A 26,386-nucleotide genomic window follows, 5' to 3' on the forward strand; every position below is an offset into this window, starting at 1 on the left:
ACTGAATCCGAGCATACGCGCAAAAATGCCTTTTCTTTTGAAGTGAACAGCATCTCTTAACCTGAAAAGATACAACTGCCAAACGTTACACACAATAACATGAAACGTTTTCACACAAGCTGTGAAAATTTGAGGTCATTCCAACAAAAATTGTCAAAATTATTGGCCTACGAAATGGGGTCAAACATTTTGGAACACCCTGTATAATAAAGTAAAGCTCGCTTACTTTTTGTGGAGAGGGACAAAGCCCTAATTGAAATGGTAAGTTTTTCTTCAAAAAGTTGAGAAAAACAAATATTAACATGCATTTGTCTGTCATCTGTATGCTACACAAATATTACTCTCTTGTTTTTTTTGTTTTTTTTCTGGGTGTGCGTTTGAAGTAGACTTTAAGCAATGTGGATCTCTGGGCCGATCAGTGAGTTAAAAAAAAAAAAAAAATCTGTTCAATCACAAGTTGGGGCAATATGTCTATTTAAATAACTTGTTTATTTACTGCAGAATTTTCGGTGAAACACATTCACAAAGCTGCCAAGTTTTAAAATTCTGTCAGGAACATATGACAGTAGGACTGCGGGAGTGTTTTTACCATGCTGTGTGTATGTGTGTGTGTATATATATATATATATATATATATATATATATATATATATATATATATATATATATATGCTTCAAAAAATAACAGTAGCACAATAACAGTGACATTTCGGCTAGCCGCGCACACAAATATTTTTCGATAAAAACCCCAAACATTTTGCGCCTCATAACTATTTTCACAAGAAAACATTTTCAAGGATAAAAAAAATCAACCAGATTCAAAATATCACTCATTATAAAATCCCTTCAATGAGGCAAGGCGTTTATAAACAGTAGGACACACGGTGTTATAAATAGCATTTGTAATCAATCAATCCGTTTACTGAAGCATTTATCCTCGCTTGGGTCACGAGTGTGCGATACAGTTGTCACTCACTATCCGCAGTCTGTCCTTGATACTGTATGTTTATGCTTTGTATGTTATGGGTCTGGTGTTATAGGTGGCGGAGTTTGAGTGGCTAGCATTTAAGGTAGCTTTAGCTCCCCACCTACTCTAATCAAACTCTTTTTCAAATGCCTCACAGAGTAATTTTGTGGATTTGATTCCAACTCCAACCTTCTTGTGTGGAGTTTGCATGTCCTCCCCATGCCTGTGTGGGTTTTCTGCAGGTACTCCGGTTTCCTCCCACATTTCAAATACATGCAGAGTAGGTATAATGAACACTGCAAACGTTCCAGATGCATGTTAAATGTGACAGCAGATCAGTCACACAATTCATCATAAGGCTTGGCCATTCAAGATGAATCTAAAATGCTGGCACGTGAACTAAAGTTGACTTTGTGCAAATTTGTTGAACGTTTCAGGACTTTTCCCCCCCACATTTTGCTGCTCTTTAAAAAGCACATTATGCAGAAATTTCAAGTGTAGTATTTTGTGCCATAGTCATGAGGAAACACATGTTGATATAATACAATTCCTCCAATTTTTCTGTGAGCCTTTTGAAGTCTCTGTTTCACCTCTGCCATTCTTCTTTTTTTTTCCACGTGGGGATAAAATCATCCATCGATCCATCTGTTTCCTGGTACAACATCACAGTTTTCCCATTATAAAAAAAAAAACAAAAAAAACTGCATTCTAATTTAAAAAATAAATATGCTAGAAATGTTCTTTATTGTAAAAAGTCTTAAGTCCAGTCTTGGTTTCAGGGACAGCCTGAAATCACATATGTACTCTGACAGCTGTGTTTCATAGATTAAGATTTTTTTTAGCTAGTTAGCTAAGAATTCTTAATTTATCAAAAACAGGTGAGGCACGGCATCAAGCAGCCTGGAGGCCACCTTTGGATGATATTCTGTCACCACTGTTGTCAAAAGGGGACCGATATGTGGTATTGTGGTGCACCAGCATAGGTGACGGTGGACGGCGCGGGAGGCCAGTCAACCTGCTCTTGCAGCTTCAGAGCTAGGTACTTGTACTTCATCTTTGGGAGCCGCTTTTTGTAACAGAAGATCTTGGAGAGGAAGGCTGAGCCCCAACGTTTATTCGTCATCTGAAATTAGGTTTAGCATGAAGGTAGAAGACAAAAGGCGTGTCAATAGGAGGTACGTTTGCACAGAAAAGAGACACATTCTAATTAGGTTAGCCATCATACGAGCATTTTTGGCATTGGAGGAACAAATTAGTACAGATGTACACGGGTTTATTTGATTTGCTAAGAAAAAAGCAACAACAACAAAAAAACTCATTACATTGTCATTGATTAGAAATGTTCCGTTATCAAAGTCTGCACTTGAGCTGAGCTCCCGTCAAAAGAAAAAGCATTCATACTAATGCTGGTGTCTGTTTTAACAACATCTTCCCAAATGCTTATTTCAAAGTTCCAAGGAGCTGACTAGACATTGTAAAGGGTGGAAATCAATGTGAATGCAAACTTACTTTTGCGGCTGATGGGTTTCCTACTGCACTAAAGCATTACAGAATCTGGTTGATTCAGATGTGTCAAACCTAACTATTTCCTCTCACCTGTTTTCCCAATTTTTTTTGTAAAGAAAAACATAGAGACATATGATGACGATGCTTCCGCGTCCTTTGTGTTTTTATTTTCTTATCCAAGATATTAACGCCCTGCTTAGCGAGCACCAATAGGCCTTTCAGACCTGTTTGTCTGTGTCTTTATGTTTCTAGGATGTTTTTTTGCCTTTTACAGGAAATCTTGTTGCCCTGAACTTGTGCAGATGTAATGATAATGAAGACACCATGAACAGACCAAGTGTCTAAGAGAGCTAATGGAGTATCTCACAAGCTATTTTTCAATATTTTACATTGAGTGGTAATTTGTAAACATAACAGACTGCACTGAGGCTTATCTTTGGCATAAGAAAATATGAAAGTGACCATGTTTGGACACCAACTGCTTCCCAACTTATATGTTAGCTTAACAATTTCTAGGTGAATTAAAATAAAATAAAATCGAGTAGAAAACAATGATTTCAGGAATTTAAGTTAAAAAGTGAAACTCAACCATTAAATGATATGCAATGAAATATTAATTGCGGTTTTAGTTAGTTAAAAATGTGATGATAGCTAGTTATCGAAGAACTAAAATGTTCCCTCTTGAAATTAAAGTTAAATATTTTATGATGGACATTTAAAAGTAAATGGCCTTCATCTAACGATTATCCCTCCATTTTCTACAGCCAATAGCCACTTATCTTCACTAGAGTCACCGGCTCGCTGGTGCCTATCCCAGCTGTATATGGATAGTATGTAATAGTATGTAAAATCATTCCAACAGAGCAAAGCAAGATGGCAAAAGCAAGATGGCAAAAGATGGCAAGAGCACTTTAGATAAAAAAAAATCAAAATCCTGCCAACCTGTGTTGTGTTAGCAGTGTGTTTGCTGGTCCATTTTAAGCCCGGATTGGTCGGGAAAAATTTCCATAGAGTGTCAAGGATCAAATTCTAGGAAAGAATTATGGGATCAGAGCACTCCACTTCACTGATTCAAAGAACCACACGTGCACAATTAGGACGATTGGAACATATGGATAAACTGGTTAGAAAGAATGAAAGTCAAAGAACTATCACACTGCAAACACAAAGGATGTCATTTGGTATTTACAAATTTGATTATAAATAATGGAGTCATCGTGAGGGAGATGTGAGTGTGAGCATACCTCGAGGATGAAAGATAAAACAGCATGTGCTAAAATAATGATGAGGAGTGTAATACGCCAGTCGTAGGGAATGGTCGCAATCTGAAGGAAGAAAGAGAAACCGCTCAAACAGTTCCTGCCAACTGGTGACACCGATACAGAATTACTGATGTCAGCAGTGGGCCATTTACAACCTAAATTCCCATTAAATTTGATTTACTTCCAACAGTCTTGTCTCATCTCTTTAGCAACATTTGTCTTGGATAAATTGTATGTGGTTTTATCTACTTTTTTTTTTCCAATCATGTGCACCTCTGTGATGCCGCATGACGTCAATTTGCCCAAGGCCTTCAGAATGCATAATGAGAGTCTTTCATTTATCAAAAAGATTTCAAAATCACTTGACAAGAACATCAGTATTTTTCTATTCGTTGATTGGTTCATCAAGGTAAAACGTGTCGGAAGCAATCTGCACACATTTATAGATTTGTTGTACTCAAAATGGCTGACAGAGGAAGAGAGATTGACTTGGTCTATTTAGAAAGACGTTTCACAAAGTTCTAAACAATGTGCTGGAAAAACAATGATTGACCCCTGCAGATGCATCTCCCACCACTGAAAGATATATAAGTGCATTATAGGCAGTCAAGCAATATGTATATATATATATATATATATATATATATATATATATATATATATATATATATATATATATATATATATATATATATATTATATACACATTTTAGAAAAGGCTTACCTCCATTAGCTCATCAACAGCAGGAATGGGATAAAGCATGATGAACAGAATAAACGTATAAAAAATAGTGCAGGTTAAAACGAATGACCCTAAAATTTAGAAGAAGAAAAACAGAACAAGTTAGTTGAATTAAACATTGTCTCTCAAACAACTAACACAAGGCAATAGAAGATAGACTAAAGCTGTGTATCCACTTGTTACCATTCAAACAATATAACAGCAGTTCTGTGTTCATTTAAATCCATTTCGATTTCCAACTGAGTCCATTTGTAAGGAAATCAGGAAGGAATGTGTATTAATATCACGTGTCTTGGCGCAACAAAGTTTGGAAAACACTGCTTTAGAAAAGGTCAGATTATAATTCAATTAGGTAAACAAATATTTGAATGAATGAATTGAATGAACCATGAGAAATGCTGATGAAAAAATAACGGTGACAAATGAAATGTTGCGTACAGTACAGGCCAAACGATTATACGCACCTTCATAATCAATGCTTCATTATTTTCATGACTATTTACATTGTAAATTGTCAGTGGAGTTATTAAAAATGAGCATGAAGAGTTATGTACTAAACAATAAATTGTGAAATCAAAGAAAACATGTTTTATATTGTCGATTCCTCATAATAGTCACCCTTTGCTCTGATTAACTCTTGAGATTCTCTCGACGAGCTTCAAGACACAGACACCTATTGGACGATTCTTGATATTCTTATACATTAATATTCTTCTTTTGTCAAAAATCAGCTAACTACAGAGAAAGAAGATGCCATCATTACTTTAAGAAATTGAATGAAAAGGTGTGTCAAAACATTTGGCCTTTACTGTATGTTGCCAACAATGTCGATTTCCTAAAGACAGTCTTACAGTTTTTATAGCTTGGTTGTCTGAAGGGCTTTCCTTTTGAAAAGACAATCGCGACAATCAGATACTGGAAGGCGGAAACGTAGAAGAGGGAGGTGTTTTCAAAGTTCTCGATGATATATAGGACTCCAGATTGCGTTTTGTTGTGGCTGCAGGTATCATTGAATCTGGAGTCGTTGCAGTGACTGTGACAGGGGGGAAAGTTTGTCAAAATACAGAGCACAGGGATATTTTATTATTTCAAAAATCACGCCAAAAGTTGAAGAGGACCTCAATGTGTTTGGAGGTAGTGGGTATGAATTGGGAATGTTTAAATAGGGCACAAAGTGCTACTCACATTTCATGAGGCGTCAGATACCAACTCTGTTGTTGCACCAAAAAGAAAGTAAAAATCTGAAAGAGTGTGCAGTTGAGGATCTGAAATATTATTGACGAGAGCACCGGGATGGACATCAGGCTGGTTGGGGGAGTGTGTCGCACCAACTCCTTCCATGCTGGGTTCAAACTCACTACACAGCAAAACAAACTAGTTGAAAAAAATTCTGCTTGACAAGGTGACACCAAAGAAAAATGTCAACACTGGTAAGACTACTTGATTCATATTACTCACTGGTAAAGATGATTAGAGAAAGCATCACAGTGTCAGTTAAGAGGTACTGGAGGTCACCAAAATTGCTGACAACCTAAAGACCACATAAAAGTAGTTTGAATGCCATCCTATAAAAATAAGTAAAATCGGTCAATGTTACCATAATTTTATTGAATTTGAGTTCATGCCTTAGTCAGTAAATGTCCAAACAATTCCGATTAGTTACCGTGTAGAGCAGAATGACTCCGCAGAACATGATGAGGCTGAAGAGGGACATGAATTTGAACACGCAGAGGGTTGTGACAAGAGCGGCACGACCATGCCTGTGGACAAGTGAGGGAACCACCAGAATCTCTAAATTATTACAGCCTTAAGAAAGGTGCATTAAGACAACAGTTTTTGAAACAGCTGAAAATGAAATGGAGATTTCAAATTCAACTGCAAGTTACCTGATGAGGTTAGTGATGCAGGAGATGTTTGGAACGGAGGATGTGAACGGGGAAGCCACAGAGGCCTCAAGCTCAGAAAGAGAGATCCCACTGTGAGCTTTCTTCAGGGCCTGGAAGAGAGACAAACAATAGTTTATAGAAGACAGAAGGAATTCACCAATTTCATACTGTAAAGTCTGAAAGATGGAGACAAAAGTGCTCGCTCAAACAAGACTGTAATGTATAATGTAATTTGTGGCATATTTTGGTGGATATTTATCATTTATTAATATGCAGCTTGTCCACATACGGGACCCAAAGTTCTTTGTATCGATGTTTACTGTGGTCTGACGTTAGTAATGTTAGCATGTTAGCGAGAAGGCTGAACAACATAAAACACTACTTCAAGTACTTCGATTTCCCTTCAGCTAAACTTAGATGCTCAAAAATATCTAAAAATGAATGATTCCTTCTGCGACAACAACCTAAAATGGTCTCTGCACTCATCACGAACACACGACCCCTTACAGCTCATTTAAAGGGTTTAGGAGTGTTTTATATTCATCTTTACATGATATACTTTGAATTGCATGATTATTACGCACTAATGTAATTCTAATATGCATGTATACTTTTTGATGCATATTTATAATTTAATAATATTAATTTAAAGGGTCATTTGGGGGGGTCTCGGAACGGATTAGGCTGCTTATTTGTAAATAGTGGCACTACTTACAAAAATCACGTTACGAAATGACTTACAGAACAAATTAATGACTTACGGAACAATTACTTTATGTTGTTCAAATTATTTTGTTAGTAGTGGTACCACAGCGTTTGTGTGTGTGTATTATATATATACAGTGGGCCCCCGGGTTACGAACTTAATCCGTTCAGCGGCTACGCTCGTATCTCGAATTGCTCGTATAGCGGGCAATCCAAACCCATGTTAATTCGTGAATGCGTGCAACGCGCACCGAAGCCTTAGGTAAAAACGACACACTGTATATATATATTAAAATTGAGTGACATAGTCTGCTGTACATTTGCATTATAAAATAAATACAATGGATAAATAGCTTTTACCTTTGAAACGACGAGACTTAAGATGGGTGTAAGCAGAGGGGGGCAGAGTCCAACGCTCAAAGTTAACACGGCGATAGATATGCTATTGGTCTTACAGTGTTACAGTAACTCTTTCAGTCAGGGTGCAAATCACGCAGATACTAAAAAATCATCCTCTTATTTCTTTCTTTACCGCTGCTAGTAATTTTAGAAGCTATGTCTAACAGATAAAGTTTGCAAAGTCTTCACAACATTCCGTTTTTCACTAATTTTCTCTCCTTCCTTCCATCCTGTCCCATCAAGCTAGATAAAGGCGTTCGGCCAATAGCATATCGGCATTTCCGCGAGTGAGACAATAGCATCTCCGTGAGTGAGACCGGGTGACCTTAATCGACCAATAGCATATTCGCATCTCCGTGACTGACTGATAATTATTCGCACTTTTTTTTTTAAACGGTTGGAATGTATTGACAATTAATTTTAAAAAAAACACACATTTAAACCAATGACAATTCTTTGTCCTGCAATCGGCACATTTAATTTCATGTCAGCTGTTTTTCCCTTTAGCTGTACAAACACTACACTTAAATGGTAATATATATTTAGACACCGTGAGTGAGACAGTCAGTGTGACGTTGTAAGACCAATAGCGTTCACGTTACTGCCACAAGTATCTACTGATGATTAATGATGTCGCTACCGTTGATTTTATTGACGCAATTAAACGAGAACATTTCTTCATACTCTATGGCCGGCATGTCGAATTGCTCGTAAGGCGAGAGGTTTGTTCGTAAGTGGAGGACAAAAATCTCCCTGATCCACGCTCGTAAGGCGAATTGTTCGTAAATCAGGGTGCTCGTAAGCCGGGGGCCGACTGTATATATATATATATATATATATATATATATATATATATATATATATATATATATATATATATATATATATATATATATATATATATATATATATAATACACACATAACAAAATAATTTGAACAACATAAAGTAATTGTTCCGTAAGATGGAGCGACGGACCAACAATTACAATTTCGGCTTAAAAAATGGCGGAGAAAGATGACAGAAGGAGAGGCCGGGCACCAGTGACTGTCAACTGGCAAAGCACCCAAAAAATGAAAATGCCGACATCTGTTTTCCAAAATGTGTGATTTGCAAATACTGCCTACTTACCCCACAGTCATTCGCACCATCCCCGCACATCCCAACAGTGTAACTGTATGGTTAAAAAAAAAAAAGATAACATTATACACCAATATCATATGAAGAACACACAAAACACATCAATAATCTGACTCAATGCTCTGCAGGGCTTGCACCAGCTGAGTCTTCTGGTCTGGAGTCATGCGGGCAAACACAGTGGCTCTCAACAGGAACTGTGGCGCCCCAGTGAGGAACAACAAGGAATTACAACCAGTCAATGTCATGGCAAGTCACTGAAAAATTATAGCTTAATGTTATCATAATACCTTTTGCATAAGCTGTGGAAAGTGCTCATTGATGACATTGAAGGCTTGGCCACTCACAGCAAAATGATAACCAGGATGCTCCTCATTGTACAATCTGTCACCAGCAATGCAAATCTCAGTAGTCTGAATGGGAGCAGAAAGTGAAACACATTCAAACACAAAAAGTTGTTTTCAAAATCCTCTGGAGATTTTCAAAGAAGGACATCCAGGTCAAGTCTTCCAAAATTACCAATGGATGAGAAATGTCATGATCAGGACACCAAAGTTGACCATTCTGTGCACAGGTGAGTTGTCATTTTTAAACAATTTGCTTTTCTTTGCTTCTATGTCACTGTGTGAAATTATTTGTGAAAGTGGTCCACAGAGTGAAATACATACATGAATAAAAAAAATAAAATAAAATGAGGACTCCAACACCATCATTTGCAAACTTTCCACCTGTCTGTACATGTGCTGTTTTAAGTCATATGAATGGCAGCCACTCAAAGATGCATGAAAGTAACTAGGATCAATCAGAGTGCCTCAGGGTCACATAGCGGGTTGGTGCAAGCCAAGTTAGGTTGCGTCCTATAAACGGTAATTTAAGGATTGGAATTTTTTTTCCAACGACGCTTAAGGAAGATTACAACCGTCAGCCACATAAACCGAGTTGAGACACACAGAGCCACATTTCTATAGCAGGCGTATTCTTGCGGTAATGGGACAAATTAGACTAAAGGCAGTCAGTCGGCTGTTAGTAGCCAGAGCGTTTGTTGCAGCTAACAAGCAGCTTGTGTTAGCCATAGTTGTTACCACATTATTTTTAATAAAAGAGCAGACTGAACCAACGTCCAAGTCCATCTTTGTCCACACACAGCAATATTACAGTCGCTTTCAATAAGAAAGTGATTCTTGTAGCAAAGCAGGCTAGAGACCGTTTGGCTGCCACAAGTTTTGGGCTGATGCGCTAAAGGCCCTCGCATGTCGACCTAGATTAGAGCCTGTAGCCGACCAAACAGGATAACGAGAACGTAAGGTTTACATTTATTCCAACAGAACTCATTGTAAAAATCTCTTCTTCGCACCCTCAATTGCTCCTCTCGCTGTGCTCTCTCTCTCACTCACCTGCAGGCAACATACCCACAACAAATATATACCTCACGTATATAAATACAAAAAAATATGATGAAATTACAAAGATGAGATTTATCGTAGTTTGCTAAAGTTGTTACATGGTTGCCAAAATGTTGATGCAGCCTGTTCGCGGTAACCTATAAAATGTCAGGATTTGACCCAAAATTAAGAGTCCGTCCTATACACAGGTGGGTCCTATATTTGGGGAATTACGGTATACAGTATATGTGTTGCATTCTCTGTCTTACCTGATTGTTTTTCAGAAGAGGGTTCTCGGAATAGCGCCATGTGATGGAAGCGGGGTTTTGCTCATGGGGAGGCACGGCATCTGCAATGATGACTTTCTCATGGCCTCGAATCATTCCACAGTCTCGAGCCACTGATATCGCTGTCAGCATGTTGTCACCTAAAGCCCCGCAAAAGTGATGACGGCGAGGTTGCATGAACTTCAAACATACATGACATGCCAAGGCGTTAGAGGTGTGTTTACCTGTAACCATTAAAGTTCGAATGTTGGCTTGCCGTAAATCAAGCAAAACATCAGCAGTCTGTTCTTTAATTTTGTTCTGCATGATGATCAAACCAAGAAAGTCCATGTTGGTCTCGATCTGCTCTCTGTTAAAGCCAAGCATACAAACATACACACGCACATGTCAGTCCTTTTTTGACTCATCAACTGGTTATTTTAAAGGGAGTACAGCGACACTTGAGTCTTTTTTTTTTAGATGGTGCTGGGGTTAAAGGTGTGAGATGCACTCCACAAGAGGCTTAATAAAAAGTTGTCTATATCTATGAAAGAAAAAAAAAAAAAACTATTCTGATGGCAGGGCAACATTAAAATTTTCCATAAATCAAGCTTGGCAGTTAACAGCATGGCTTTCTACTCTAGGTTGAGAAGTTCTAGCAATTGAACAGCAATTACACCAGTGAATGAATCCACAATGACAGCTGCAAATTTTGGGCTAAAAGAATCAGACAGTAGTTTGATTTGAGGAGTTTATGATGCCAATATACTGTACATACTTTAGAGATATACAATCAAAAATACGGGGTCACATACAAATGTTGTTATTCCTAAAAAAAAAAAAAAAAAAAATGACCGAATTAACAATGTCAAGACTTTGCCGGAGACTTATACCATATCGCAAAATGACAACGTAACTGACTAGTGGTTTTTTAGCATTTTTAGTCAGCGATTGAATCCCAATTTTTAAAAACAGTAGGTTGTATGCTTGGTGTGTTGCAAACTTTTTAAGAGCAGTGTGTTGACGTTGATAGAGATATGATGCGATGGCAATAACAAGGAGGAGTGAAGACAACTGGTAGCAATAACCTCTGCAAAGGCCAACTTCAAAATAAAAGCATATTATGGCCTTTGCATTCATGTTCTGGTATTATTTGGCATGTTTATTCTGAAGTTAGCCTTCACAGAACGCCATTGGGATGTGAACATGATGCTTTTGCCTCTATCATTGCACTGTGTGTTTGGTCTAGTTACTATGAAGCCAACAGGAAGCAGATGTTTTTTTTTTTTTTTTTTTTTTTTAATTTAATTTGGGAAAATTTATTTCACTTCTCAATCATACAAAGCGAGAATCCTGAGTCTTTTTTTTTTTCTCTATTATTAAGAGGGATTTTTTTCCCCCCAAAACTAGCAATTCCATTCCATATTATTTATTTATTTATTATTACGGAATAATAATGGTGCAATAAATTTTTTTCTTCAATATTGCAAGCCTTCACTCAAATAGAATAGTGATTGAGTTTAAGCAGACGTGAATAAATTATTCCCACTACTACAGGATCTCTACCTCAAGCAATCAAAAAGAAACATGTTCCGCATTTCTACAATCACCCAATAAATCTGCATCTGGAAAAATGCATACCGGCTGAGGCTCTGGACTTGAAGCCAAGACAGTTCCAACTCCAGTTGGCGATGTGCCAGTGCGATAACTCTGAACCCTTGCCGTGTGTAAGTCTCCAGAGTCTTTGTGAAACTCTGTGGGACTTTGGAGAAAAACAGAAGCACAACAGGCCTGTCTGTCATTATATATCTAGAGAAGATAGCATGGATGAATCAAAGTGATTGAAAGTACGCTTAATGTAATCTACAGGGAAATTGACATTGTATGAACAAATATCAAGGGGTGTATGAAATGTTTTAAGCATCTGAAAAGCTAAAAGGGATAAAGAATTTTTGATCATAAACACATATACAGGACACCCCTGTGTATAGGACGCAAAGATTTAGGGTCAAATTCTGGTATTTTCTATGTTATCATGTATACGACGCACCAAGAGTTTGGCAACAATGTTAAATCCATAACAAAACAGAATAAACATCATCTCTGTGAATTCTTGTTTTCGTGTGTTCATATTTGAAAGTTATACAGTAGATCTATTGCGGGTTAAATGTTTTTCAGATTTTCCACATCGTGAGTGGTCAGTGAACGCAGCACCAGGGCAAAGTTGAGGTCAAAGCAGTTGTTTTTCGTTTTTCCCACGACTCAGCTCGAGTTCATCATCCATGTTCCACTAAGTCCACAATTATTTGAGTCAAATGGATTACCTTTTGGTGTCCTGTAAACTTTACATGATCCTCTCTGTTTTAGTAATATTCTTGTGTGTGAACAAGGATGGACTTAGACGTTGGTTTAGTCTGCTCGCGTCTTTGATTGAAAATAATGCCGTAACAACACCAGCAAACGAGCTGCTGTTAGCTTCAACACGCACTGGCTGCTAATAACCAACTGGTGTCCGCCCTCTAGCTCGTCCGGTTATTGTAATTATTCTAAGTAAGAATAAGGCAGATACAAAAATGTGCATCTGTGTATCAAAACTCAGTTTAAGTAGGTCGAATGGTGTCCAAAAAAAAAAAAAAAAAAATCCATTGAATCTTTAACAGTCTGTTAATAGGAAGCACCTATATTTTTGGCCATCATTTTTGGAGAAAAAAAAAGTGTGTTTCAAAACATAGTCTCCAACAACAGCTAACCACTTGCTCCAATAGCGCTGCACTGCTTTTATCCAAGGGTAGAAGAACTCTTTAGTTTCTTCTTACACCCAAAGCTTGAAACTTTTCACACAGCCCTTGTCTATCACTTTACATGTCCATGGACACTGACCTGTGTGTGGTTTACAGAGTTTAGCCACAGTCTCAGGTGCTCCTTTCAAATAGGCATCAAAGTGTTTTTGTCCCAGCTGTCGAACCACCACACTCATCCTCTGCAGCGCTGAGGAGAAGGGGAATTGGTGCACAATGCCAAACTCACCGGCCTGAAAGGTAAAAGATTGCAGGAGTTGTTCATTTGTCTAGGAGGAAGACATGATCAGTGGAATATACTGTATATTGGGTTACCTGATTTACGTTAAGGATTACCTTCTTTGGAAATTGAACAACAGTGGAAATGCTGGCATTGTAAAGTGCACTCTGGTATTCGGATGCCTCCTCAAGAATCTGAACAAGCAAAATCCAGAATTGTTTAATCAGAGTTGCCCGACAACACATTCAATGTGAAAATTACACAGTAAATTTTTGATGAGATACTCGTTTCTGAAAATACATCTCAAAGCAATAATTGGAAGTTTCCTTCAAAATATGAAGCCTAATCACATCATAGCAGTTGCATGAGAAGAGAACCACACATTTATATGTGAACACTGAGTGCTCCTTACCGAGCCAGTGGCACTGAACATCTTGACATCCAAAGGGTCCCCGCAGAGTTTGCCTTCTATGGTGACCAAGGAGTGGCAGGTTGCCATGCAAGCGGCAAAAGAAGTCTCTGTAGATATCGCAGTGGTTGGAGATGAAAACCTGTGTGGGACAAGAAAGAGGTTTCACAGCACTTAGATTGTTCCTAAACTTGAAAAAAAAAAACCAAATGATCAAACTCAAGATTTGTTTAATGTTTTGCCGTTATTAACTGATTCACTGCCAGCCCAGCTAAAGTGGCTTTTTGACTAATACAGTGCCTTGCAAAAGTATTAGCTCCCTTGAACAGTTTTAAAGTACATTTCAGGCTTTAAAAAAATACAGTATACTTTTTTGGAAGAATTGAATAAATTATACTTTTCTTTTCTTTTTGAGAAACAACCTTGCTAACTTAGGGTATATCACAGTATCATGATAGGACATATTTTCAGGAAATTATGATGCGTTTTGGGCATGTTTCAAGGTCACAACTCAAAGGCTCCTAACATTCATATTGTAGATAGAACGGATGGATAGATTGAAACACTAAAAGGCACCAAATGTTGCTTTCATCATCAGATATATTTTAGGTGATTCATGTGAAGGTTTGAGGGCAGGGAAGCCTGCAAAAGAAAAGTTCAATGACTTACATGCCATCTTCAACTCTTTGAACACCCCAAAGATCTAAACAGTCTTCAGTGAGAGTGCCAGTCTAGTAGGAGCGAGAGTAAAGAATTCCAATTACGGTGACACCCGTTCAGTAGACAAAAAAAAAAAGATTATTAGAATAGCTTGGTTCAACCAACAGAAAACATCCTAGGCCCGTCGAAATTTTCAAAGTATTATTTACATGATTTGATGCTTACCTTGTCAAAGCAGACTAGGTTCAGCTGGCCTGAGATGTTGATCCTCTGCGGGCTGAAACAAAAGATGCCAACTCGCTTCATGCGTCGTTGTGCATGCACAAGACCGGCAGTCAAGGCCACAGGTATGATGGGGGGCACGGCAATGAGAGTAATGTTCAGAGCATCAAAAATGATGGCCTTAACAGAAACCTAGATAGAATGCAAAAGTGGCCCATTAATATTACACATATTATCAATTTAATTTCAAATTGAGTGTTATACGTTTGATCTTTTCATAATGTTTGAAAACAAAAGGCACCATGGTAGTTCCGGGTGGCAGAAAAGTGATAAAGTACGATTACAAAATCTCTTACAAACGATTTGGGTGTTTGGGGTTATATACCACTGGATAGTATAGACCTCAAACGTTTAGGTTTTGTTTTTTTCCCCAATTTCTTTCAAATATCTCGACACAAACCGAGCAGAACTTGTGGATGACGAGGATAAATTAAGTGAATGTCTGTACAGGGAAGTTTGATAGATTGCCTCGGGGTGAAGTAGGAACTTCCTCCATCACATTAGTGGAAGACATTTTCACACACATACGTATAAAATGTTTGTCTCTGAGTATGTTAGCAAAACATCATGTAAATGCATTAGTCAATTCGCTGTCAAAAGAGGCCTGTGCCATCAATCCGAGGACCAAAAACTCAAGTCAGCTGTCCCTCAATGATCATGTTAACTTTGTCTGAATCTCCATCATGTTTGATTATGAATTAACAAATGCATTAAACTTTAAATTGAGACTGGTAATCTGTCTATCTTGGGCGTGTGACACATCATACATGCATATTATGTCATTTATCCAGTTTTCTAAGATCACTCTATCTTGGTTGAATGACAGAATGGTTTATTGAATGCCAAGGATCCTGCCACCCAAAATTACATGTGATGTCATAGTGCAACGTGTACAGCTGATCAATTTGAGAAGTGATACCCCCAAAATGATGTCAACGATGATGGCGTAGAAGAAACCAAGCACTGCCAAAACCGCCATGCATATTAGGAACTGAGTAGTATCACGGTGCAGTTTGAAGTTAGTGGGTTTAGGGTAGAGGATGGAGCGCACAAGCTGGCCTTTTTCCGTACTAAAGCCTGTTGAATCATGAACAAGCGTGTTCACTTTAGTAGGGCAATACCGTTAAAGAATGCTGTTTCAGTTATCACGTGTATGAAGTAATTTCCAGGTAGGCTTTCCTGAAATGTTCCATCCCTTAAAACCAGTGCCCTTACCAGTTTTGACCACGACCACCTTCACCGGTTTGTCAGCATAGTAACGGCTTTGGATGACATGTGAGCCACAAAAGAGGGTGTGCCGCTTGTGTTCCTCTGTCGTATAGATCCTCTCTGCGTCATCGCCTGAACTTGGCAAACTGGTCTTAGTAATAGGTACGCTCTCTCCTGGAGAACCAAACAGATATCCAAACACAGACAGCTGGAGTCAGATGTCTAAAGTTCATGTTTTAAATTGGTCCGTTCTTTTATTGGGCACTTACACTCAGGGGTGCCAATAACTTTGGGGGTTTTACTCACATACTGTAAGTACCAGGACATAGTGTTGGGTACGCATCTTTTATTTTTTAAATAAAAACCATCTTTAAACGTCCATCTCATTGTCGCTCCCATACAACATTTAAGCACTTGTCAGTGTTGCACAGCGACCATTGCATTCATCAAGACTGTGTAGTTCAAAAGCTTCATAAGACGTTCAGTTATTGTTTTGTGTGGTTCAATTTGGACCCAATTTAATTAGTCCAAGTCAGAGGTAAATTCTCTATCACTGTACAGTGACAATGCAAACGATCTCCTTCACACCTTCACCGAGAATGATATGCAGCTTCCACAGCCAATCCAAGCCACCTCAGTAAAGAACTTGGAAGACATGGCACGCGCATGCGTAGGCGCATGAAAGGGGAGAAGAAAACTATTACACAGAGAGTGTGTTGCTCCTGCAGTGAGTCTCACCACCTAACAAGAGGGACATTAGCTATTGCTTCTCGACTAGCTTGTTTGTTAGCAATAAGTTACGCTACTTTCACGTGCTATTTTCATACTTTAATAAACGATGACTGAAATGTTTTGCCTCTGTATCAAAAGCACCTATTTTGTCTGCTAGCTGAGGACCACATTTAAGTGTGCGTCAAGCTATGGCATATCTTGGAGCCACTTTAAAAAATAAAATAAACTAAAACATCTGTTCAGCTCAGGCTCGGGTGTCGTGGATGAAAGTTAAGGAGATAACGCATATGCACAAAGTGACGCATGTGATGTTATGTATCCGTGATTTTGGTCACACCCACGTACCAGTTATGTGTATTTGTGCTTATATTATGGTTTAACTTAAAAAGACATCCATCCATTTTTTTTTACATTTTTTGCAGAAATATTCAGAGGACTAATTACTTTTTATAGCCCTAAAATGCATTAACTTGAAAGACATGTTCACAATGTTGCTGAGTTTACAAAGTAAGCAACTGCGTTGTTTCTTCAACCATTTTCCCTCACGGGATCAGCTTTTCTAGCTGGGTTTTACTAGTAAAAAATAATTTGTTTAATAATCAGCAAGTGCTGAGTATCAATTATTTGATTAATGGCAGTGTTGTGTGCTATTATTTTCTAGTATCGATCCTTTGTATAAAGGTGTTGTGTCAGTGGCGGTAGTGAGAGGTCTTTTGAGTCCCCGCTGAAGGTACCAAATGCATGGCCTACTACTGTTAAGTGCTTTAAATAACTGAGAAGACATTGAATAAATTGACATTATGAACAAGACCTGAACCTATGAATATACAAAGAGGAAATCCATATGTAGAAGGTTAACCTGTCAACATGCTCTCATTCACAATGCAGGTGCCACAGATGAGCACGGCGTCACATGGCATGATCATCCCATTGGCTGGAATAGTGATGACATCACCAGGTACAAGGTCAGTCGACATGACCTGTTCAACCTCTGGAATCAATTTTGAAAAGAGAACATTGATAGTAAATGATCTTAAGGACTGTCAATGTGGACCATGTTATCAGGAATGTTGCGACAGTTGTAGAGTGACTTAATTTGCTCTGTGACCAAATATACATATATACATAAATATAAATATACATAAAATACATTTTGAGATGGACTCACAAAATAGTAATAAAATAATAATAAAATGAAAAGAAATAAACCTGTTTTATAAAGAGCATTTCTTCTCCATATTTTATACAGGACACCGCTACAGTTTTTTTGTAACTAAAATTTTGGTTTAAAAAAAAAAAAACAAGAATAATAATAATAGGAAGTGAAAGCTCATGATTATAAAAACTCATAAACTGGGGAACTCATAAGTCAAGCTACTACTGCGCAGAAAAACACGTAGACGTTATATCATAATACAATCAGGGATTCTCAAACACGTACCTTCATTTCTTTTGCACACTGAAACTCGCATCATATTGTGCGTGACCACCAAGTTACGCAGTTTTACATAATGCTGGAAAGGAGAATGGGATAGAAAGATTCAAGAATTCAAGAAGTAAAAGCACATTAGGAGGCACAGACAGTTTACAAAGGATCAACTGACACTAGTACTACAACTAAGTCAAACACCACTTCAATGTTAAATATGACTGATACCAAAAGTAAAAATAGGATTAAATAAAATCTGCTTTGAAAACAATGTTCAAATATTTTATTCAAGTAGTTTACATTGGATAATGTCAAGTAATGCCGAGAAGTTTGTTTAATTTAAATTCTATTATTTTTATTTTTTGGTCTAAGTGTCCCATCATTGTGTGACAAAATGGTTCAAATTCAAAAATCTGTAGCCAATTTTTGTCCACACATGTAAACACAAATCTGAAAATCGAGATCATATATGAACCAAATCTCACTTTGCAGAAATTGCAGACTGTAAGACAATTAATGTACAGATGAACTTTGCTCACCTTTCTTATGCTGTACAATGAGGCAGCTATTAAAAGTAAAGAAAAAAATGACATGCTAAGAGAATAATGGTAATAGCCCTGCACAGCCCACAGAATAATAGCAAAGAGCTGGAAGATGTAGAACGGGTTCAAGACCTAGAAGAAAGAGAAAATAAATGGTCATTTAAAACAAACAAAAAAAGACTCAAGAAAACTATAAACAAATGGTCAACACGAATCCAAAACGTACCTCTTTGACAAAAAGTCTGAATATAGAGGGCACTTGTACGTCTATCTCGTTCTTGCCAAAAAACAAAGCTCTGTTGACAACAAGCAGTGGGTCTGATTCAACAACATTTCTGAAGGATTTGTTCTGAGAAACGTTCTTAAGGAAATAAAAGCAAAATGGATTTATGAAGAGGATTCAAATTTGAACACAATTATCTTAGTGCTAAAATTATCATAATATTGTAAATCCAATTTAATCCTACAAAGAACACAAAACACTTTCAATCGTGACACACTCATGTGTAAGTATTCAGTGGAGTGCTGTTAAGAAAATATTTGAGGGTGAATGCCACATTGTAATTTCTCCCACTGTTCGTAGCAAACGTTTGTCTGTTGTTTAAAAACAAAACACAACAAAACAAAAAAAAATGTCTGGAGGGGAAAATGTGAAATGTTGGTACCTGTAGTCCTGTATTTTTTTCGTGAGTCCGTAGCTGCAGTCTCTGTGAATGGCTGCACAGCTCAACTTTGTGTCCTCCAATCCCCTAAAAAGTCATTTCATTGTTATTTCTGTGTCCATTGAATAAGAGCGGGACTGGCCTTCTTGCATAATGGGCAGATTCCCACTAGGCCGGCAACCTTAGGGGCAAATGCGGTGCTTTTTTAATTATTTTCTTTCTCGACCCCAAAAGACTGGCCCACAAGTAGGAGGAAGCTGGCCCAACATTCCATTCTGAATATTGAAAACAAACTGAACCAATTAAAATCAGTCGTCCGGTCAAACACCAGTCAAAACCAGTCAAGTCAAGTCTTCAAGTCAAAAATTTATTTTCTACCAGTCCAGCCTTGAACATAAATAGAAATCCAACAGCAATGATTACTGTAGTCAACTTTTATGGGCCCTGAATTTGAACTGAATCATTATTTAGGTGCAGTTTTTATTATGTCCTATATTTGAAGTGCACCATTAATGTTCAAATTGTGCCTAATGACTGATACAGTGGCTTAAGTTATAATACTCTGCTTACCGGTAATTTATTTTAAAGACAACCTACAACACTACTGAAATTTGAGCACCAACTCCCGGTATGAACAGAAGAACATTATTCTGAAATTATGTTTATAATTAATTAATTAATCCCGCTGAAGATGTATTTTAAAGTGCCTGTTGTCAGCATGTAGCATAAATTAGCCGCTAGCTCACAGAAGCAGTGGGGTTATTTTTCAAAGGCAGTAGAATGGATGTAAACAACTGCACAGTCGTGGATCCGTTTGACCATGTTTGAATGAAACAGGATGACTCAAATGTGGGCTCTGTGGTATTTTTTCATTTACATTTACACCTAACATAATGTTTACATTGGCACACTGGTAATTTTCTTGCTCTTTATATTTGGGAAACTGGAATACTTATATCAGGCATTATTTTATTTTACAAATGCTTTTAAAAAAAAAATCTCGACTGGTTCTCAAGTACTGTATTTCCTGAGACATTTGGTCCTGTGGAATGTGTGTCTCGTCCTAACTAGTATTTGGCGTAAAAACTTTTTTGAGACCCACGGAAATAAGATCTTAAGTGAACATCTAATGTAGACGAAATAGGTCGAATAAGTGCAGCGTTTTGATTTTTTTTTTTTTTTTTTTCCACAAGACTCACTTAAATGTTTCAAAGTTCTGTGTGCCTTCATTCCAGTAGTAGTTGATGCTGTGGTGCGTGAAGTAGTGGATCTAAGAAGAGAACAGAGCGGAAGGGTCAATTATCAAAGCCTATTGATAAAATAATACTGTATTTCAAAAGAAAAAGAAAATTTGGTACAGTTCTCACAATGTTGTCAGACTCTGTTTGGTAGAGTTTCCCATTTTTCCCCTTTTGTTCAGCGAAGAGGCTGTGGTGGTGGTGGTGGAGGTGGTGGCCATTCAGCATGTGTGCGGCGGATAAATGATCCACACTATCGAAGGGGTTTTTCCCTGGAGCCACAATCACATATACTTTGGCATGGGCCCACTGCCTGAAATCATCCTGTGAAAGAAATTAAAATGGATTTGCTTCAAATTTTGGCTCAAATATATTTTGTCTAGTGCTTTATTGAACATGTAAGCAGAGGGTGTACAAATGAACAGATAACATGAATAGTCACACTTTGTGGCTCCTTACATTTGTCAACCTCAGCGTCAATTTTACAAAAAGACCACAAAGACGAAATGTATTCATGTATGGTTCAGTTAATGTTTTCACTGTAATTGTTTAAACATGGTAAAACAGTTAGTGTGCATTAAATTGCTTTTTAAAGATCATTTGAATGAATAAATCTCTTTCACATAGTTGACCAAGGCATTCTGAAACGTGCAAGATGGCACCACTCAAGTAATCAATAGGCACATCGCAAAATCTCTTTTTTTGGGGTGGGGGGGCTCAAGTGATCATTTGGGTAAAGTTTGCGTAAATTTCCAAAAGCAATGAACTATGGAAGGGGGTCCAAAGAAATGTAAAATGCCCACCTCAGTGTAGTAATTGAAAATTTAGTTTCACTTAGAAAATTTAGATTTAGCTAAGGAATTTAACGATTCCAAGCATACATACATGTATCAATCTTGCCTCACATTCGTATTACAACCAGGAACATTTAAAAACTTTTAAAAATTTTAAGAGATATTTGATCATTACATTTTTAGACATGATTTGAATGAATGGGGCTCAAACACAAAAGCGTTTACAAGAATGTGAATGAACCCGTGCGTCCGAGTACGTGTCGGTGCGCGCTTACGGGCAAGCCCTCAGTGAAATGTGTTACTCACGCCACACCACTGAAAAAATTCAGGCTATGCCCCAGCCAATAAAACCCTCAGACACAACACTGAACCAATTACTCCTCCCTACCTTTGGGCCAATTAGAATCTCTGATATGATTGCAAGGCATCAACTAAATCTGTCATCCTTGCATACTTTACCTATGACTCACTTGGTGTGCTGCATTTTTTAGCTACCAACGAAAGATTCAAATACATCTATTTAACCGTGGTGCTACTCCCAATTGGGTTTAAATGTGGATATTAGTATTTTTAGGTTGCAATGTTTAAAATAAAAAAAAGCTTTTGGAATTTATATTTAATTGGGTTTAGGATTATTTGGGAGTGTGTGGGTCGTGTAAGTTCCATGTATGGGAAGATTTTGGCAACTCTGGGCAAAATGAGACCTTGAGTAATGCAGCTACTTAAAAAAAATATATATATATATTCATATATTTATGTTTGTCTGATGTACACCGACATGCCGAGGAAGCCACAACACCCTAGCCTAACACTCCACAGATGCACCACAGGTCAACTTCAAAATAAACACAGCAAATAATACATGGGCTTAGTCTGCTTTTATTTTGAAGATTTATATTTTCATTAAATTGTGTATTTGTTAACAAGATTAAATCTTATATTTTGGGTGAATCGGCGCAAGGTTTAGGACCTTAGAATTGTGATATCTTGTGGAAGAAAGGACACCCCCCTTTTTGCCTCCTTCTTTTGAAGCCCAATATCCAAGGAACTACTGGTTCAATATTCTCATTTAAGAAACTTTACAAATTCACAATCATTTAGAGGATGAATATTAACAGAAGATGCATAGTAAATTGATCTTTTCACCTTCAATTTCAAATTGAAATTAACTTTGGATTGCATAACCGTTGAGAAGTTTTTCGTGGAATGTAATCTTTCACATGTTCTCTAAAACATTTAAAAATTCATATTTTTTGCTGTTTAGTAGCAGTAAGGAGTTTGAATATCGAGACTCTCAGACTTTCAATGAATATTCAACTGTCAATGAACATTCAAAGAAAATAAGATCCTGAATGACCCCAAACATGTTGCTATAACATAAAAGGAGTTCATCAGGGGCAAGAAGGTACTGGTACAACTATTTCTGTAACTGGTACAAATAATTATACCCCAAACTGAAAGTCCCTGTGGCATTGCACCTGAAATAAACTTGTCTAGACCTGAAGCCGGCTTTCTGACAGCCACATTTGAGCATGTTGATGTACCATACACTGACCTATCCATGTTCCTCCCTTGTTTGTGCCCTATGCTGTGTGATGTCCTTTGCCGAAGCAGTAGCAGACATGTAGCAACGTATGACAGGAAGCATGGCTATGCCATCTGCACAGGCGGCACATAGAGAGTATTTGGACTTTGACGAGGCCTACCGTTGTCCTGAGTAGCAGAGTGCGTGCTTCGCTCAGACGACTGAGAGTGCAGGTGGCTTTGACCCCCCATTCAGGCAGCCAGTAGAGCAGCAGTAGCAGGAGACCACCGGAACAAATGGCACCAACGCTCACCAGGATCATTTTCCAGAGGCAGGGCCGGTAACCCCACACCTCCTGCATGACCAAATGAAGTGGTGTTTTACATCTTTTATTTAACTCAACATTTTTTGGCCAAATCAAACCATTCTAATTCAACATTCACAATGAGATGTTTCAATGAAGATTGCATCATTTTCATTTACAAACAGCGCTTTTAAAAATTCAAACACAATATTAATTGAAATGCCTTACGCTACTGTAAATAGAGTGTGAGGGTTCCTCAAAGATCTATTTTAGGGACACCCCTTGTTTTTTGTAGCCGACTATTCGCAGGCGATCACGAAAATGAATGACATGAATGACACACATCATTCTCCAAAATGCTTAAAGATCCAGGGCACCAGACTACGTAATTGTTTACTTGGAGCTCATTGACGGCAAAGCTCAAATTTAAGGGCCACAAGTGGAAATTTTCTGAGTGCTAACTCTAATTCAACTATGAATATACACTTTGTCACATTTAGCAGAGACCTAAATTGCTTAGTCTGTTTGATTTTAAAAACCATGTGCATTTCATCTACAGTATTTTTAAACATCTGCACATGTTCAAACTAGCTTCAGAACACCATATTAAAGAAATAAAGATGAACATGACTACTGTACTTACAAAAATCTATAACAAAACTAAATACAGGTACTGCCATAAGAATTCCCATGTGTCTTAGCGCTGTTCACTTCTTTTTAGGAAAAATCCTCTTATCTAGTATTGCCATGTAGAAGCCATGCAACACACCAGTAATAGACAACTTCGTAAAACTTCATAAAATTCTCTATATGAATAGTTTAAACCAAACATTAGCAAAAATTATGACGCAAAACATGTGTTGTTTCAAACTGATTTGACAAAATTATCCATAAAGATAAATGACTGATTTTATTGGGGGTTTTTTTGTTTGTTTTGTTAAAGCACAACAAGTAAATGAGTACATCTGGCAATCAAGACCTTTAACTTCACTAACAAACCAGGCTACACTTCACTTACAAACCAGGCTAAACTTAGTTCCTGCACAACATACAAAGTTTGCCTCACAGTCAAGATGTGACATTTCAACATAGAGCATTTTCTTGAGTGGAATTCCTATTTAGACAGAGACTTTCGCTCCATTTTGGCTTTGTAAAGTGAACGAGCTCACAATGCCAGAAACAGTGAGTTCTCAACACACACCAAAGGATTAAAAAAAATGTAATAGAAGTAAATATTTGGGTAAGCACAGAACTACTACATCTCAAGGTCAATTACATTGCAAATGGCATGAAGTAGAACATAATTAAATATTTATCTTAAATTGGGTGGGGGGAGCTACTTAATCCAGCTACTTCCAATGAGAGTTCTCTAAGGGGGATTCCAAGTTGCCTCATTTCATCCTCTTGACCCATGATCTTATTGATTCGGTCACTGACGTATAAACAAATTTGGATATTTACCATCTCATCCTCCAGGCCATGATTGATGAACTTCATTTCTCTGGTCTCCATGCTGAAAAGAAAGCTGTAAAATAAATAAATAAATAAAAACATGGGCAAATGTGGTGTCTTGTTGTGAAGCACCTCAGTGCTCAAGATAGATATTAAAAAAAAATAAAATAAAATTATATATTATATATTATGTGTATATATATATATATATATATATATATATATATATATATATATATATATATATATATATATATATATATATATATATATATATATATATATATATATAGGGTTTTTTTTTCATTTGAATCATTTGTGTGCATTGTTTAAACATGTTTGTTTAATTTACTGATTTTAGAGATAAGAGGCTTCCTGCATTCTAATTTATATTACAGAAAGTGTCAAATCTTTTTTCTTTTTTTCCCCCATCGGCATGCATTTCCAAGAAATGTTAGTGTTTTAGCTATATGTTTGGAGTGGAAAAACAAGGATGGGAGAGATGAGTAGGAATTTATTCTTCTCTTTCCTGCTTGCCACCCCCACGTAGAAAGTGTCAATTTTGAATTTTGCCATAAGCTGTTCAAAATTGTACGTCAGACCACAAAGAGCTCTCTGGCCATATTTTGGGCATCCTTGGCAAACATTGTAATCATCATCCAAATGAAGAAAAATGTTTGTGTGCATTACAAAAAGTTTAAAAGGTTAATTTTCAAAGGGGGTGCACTCATTCATGTCCAGCACTATAACTATATACATTTATAAATTTAATGACAAAAATCTTCAGCAAGCAGTGGTCAACCAAGCTTAGTTTGTTCTCAGTAGATGTATGTAGTTCTTCTGTAGGTATGCCAAACTTTAGATTCCCTACTTTTTTTGTTTAACTTTTATTAAACTGTGATTCTTTCGTAATCAACCCTGATGGGTTTTCCTTGACTATCTGAAGGCGTGGGTACTTTTGTCATCCCTGCTCGTATTTCAACTTGAATATTAGTCATCAAATTGTCTATTAATCAGAGGTGTGTACAACATTTACTGAAGTAACATAATGGATGACCTGCACTTGTCATAGTTGGAGTGCAACATCTTTGTTTGCCTGTTGATAAAAAGTAAACTACTCATGTTACGTCGAGCTACAGCCAGCCATGTACTTATTTTTAACAATTAATGCTTGTGTTACGGGTTTCTTGAAAATGTTAGTGACAATATTTGTGATTTTATCTCAATTAAATGTACTATAGTTCTATATAACGTGATGATGGGCAATTTTTGAATTTGCACATTCCTAAATCGTATTTTATTTTCGCTCCGATTAAAATGAACAAATCAGAAGTTAATCCCCTGTTACTCAATGCTGAGGTATTTTTATCATTAAAGTATTTTTGGACTATCTGTACTATTGTTCAAGTAACTTTTGGGTAGGACGACTTTCACTTGAGTTAGATTATTCTGAAGAAACTGCATTTTATTTGACAACAATTTGTGGTTTCCGGCCTCTGCTAAAATCGATACCTGTTCGTTATTATGAATGTGTGCAGTTAACAAAATGGCGATTCTCGTGAAACCTAGTTTCTAAAGTTCCAGAGCTTTTCCTCATCCGATTTTTGACTGATTTATGTACACATCAAGTAATGCGTATCCGATATGAGCGAACATGTGAAACAACCTGTAAACGAGCAAAACTGCACTCAAGATGACTTCACAAGAGTCGACGCCGGGTAGTAAATCAACAATATAGCTTCATTCATTGAACAATCACTAAACATTACATACCGTTTAATATTTGACTCCTGCAGAATCTTCCCCCATTCACGGAATTGAATGCGTGTACCTGTACCTCCACATTTCTCTTCTGTCGACGCCTGCGGTTATTTTGGC

At 37.3% G+C, this 26,386-nt stretch overlaps 1 protein-coding gene across 1 annotated transcript; it reads right to left on the reverse strand.

Moving 5' to 3' along the window:
- Positions 1-521: 521 nt before the first annotated feature.
- Positions 522-26,386, reverse strand: LOC148415040 (polyamine-transporting ATPase 13A3-like). The gene is made up of 32 exons (XM_088430161.1): positions 26,282-26,386; positions 24,518-24,581; positions 22,934-23,107; positions 20,563-20,757; positions 20,395-20,465; positions 19,199-19,282; positions 18,760-18,829; positions 18,531-18,665; positions 18,004-18,076; positions 17,422-17,553; positions 15,837-16,004; positions 15,541-15,698; positions 14,565-14,753; positions 14,349-14,410; positions 13,683-13,821; positions 13,387-13,464; positions 13,133-13,283; positions 11,894-12,014; positions 10,498-10,622; positions 10,256-10,413; positions 8,895-9,017; positions 8,722-8,801; positions 8,599-8,641; positions 6,364-6,473; positions 6,141-6,237; positions 5,936-6,008; positions 5,663-5,834; positions 5,329-5,510; positions 4,460-4,548; positions 3,718-3,798; positions 3,416-3,502; positions 522-2,090 (listed from the first exon to the last, which is right to left on the reverse strand). Exons 2-32 carry the CDS (start codon positions 24,566-24,568, stop codon positions 1,908-1,910), a joined length of 3,654 nt encoding a protein of 1,217 aa, XP_088286287.1. The 5' UTR covers positions 24,569-24,581; positions 26,282-26,386; the 3' UTR covers positions 522-1,907.

This window comes from Hippichthys cyanospilos, chromosome 12 (assembly GCF_059441005.1).
Source record: "Hippichthys cyanospilos isolate Australia breed blue-spotted pipefish chromosome 12, RoL_Hcya_1.0, whole genome shotgun sequence".
NCBI lineage: Eukaryota > Metazoa > Chordata > Actinopteri > Syngnathiformes > Syngnathidae > Hippichthys > Hippichthys cyanospilos.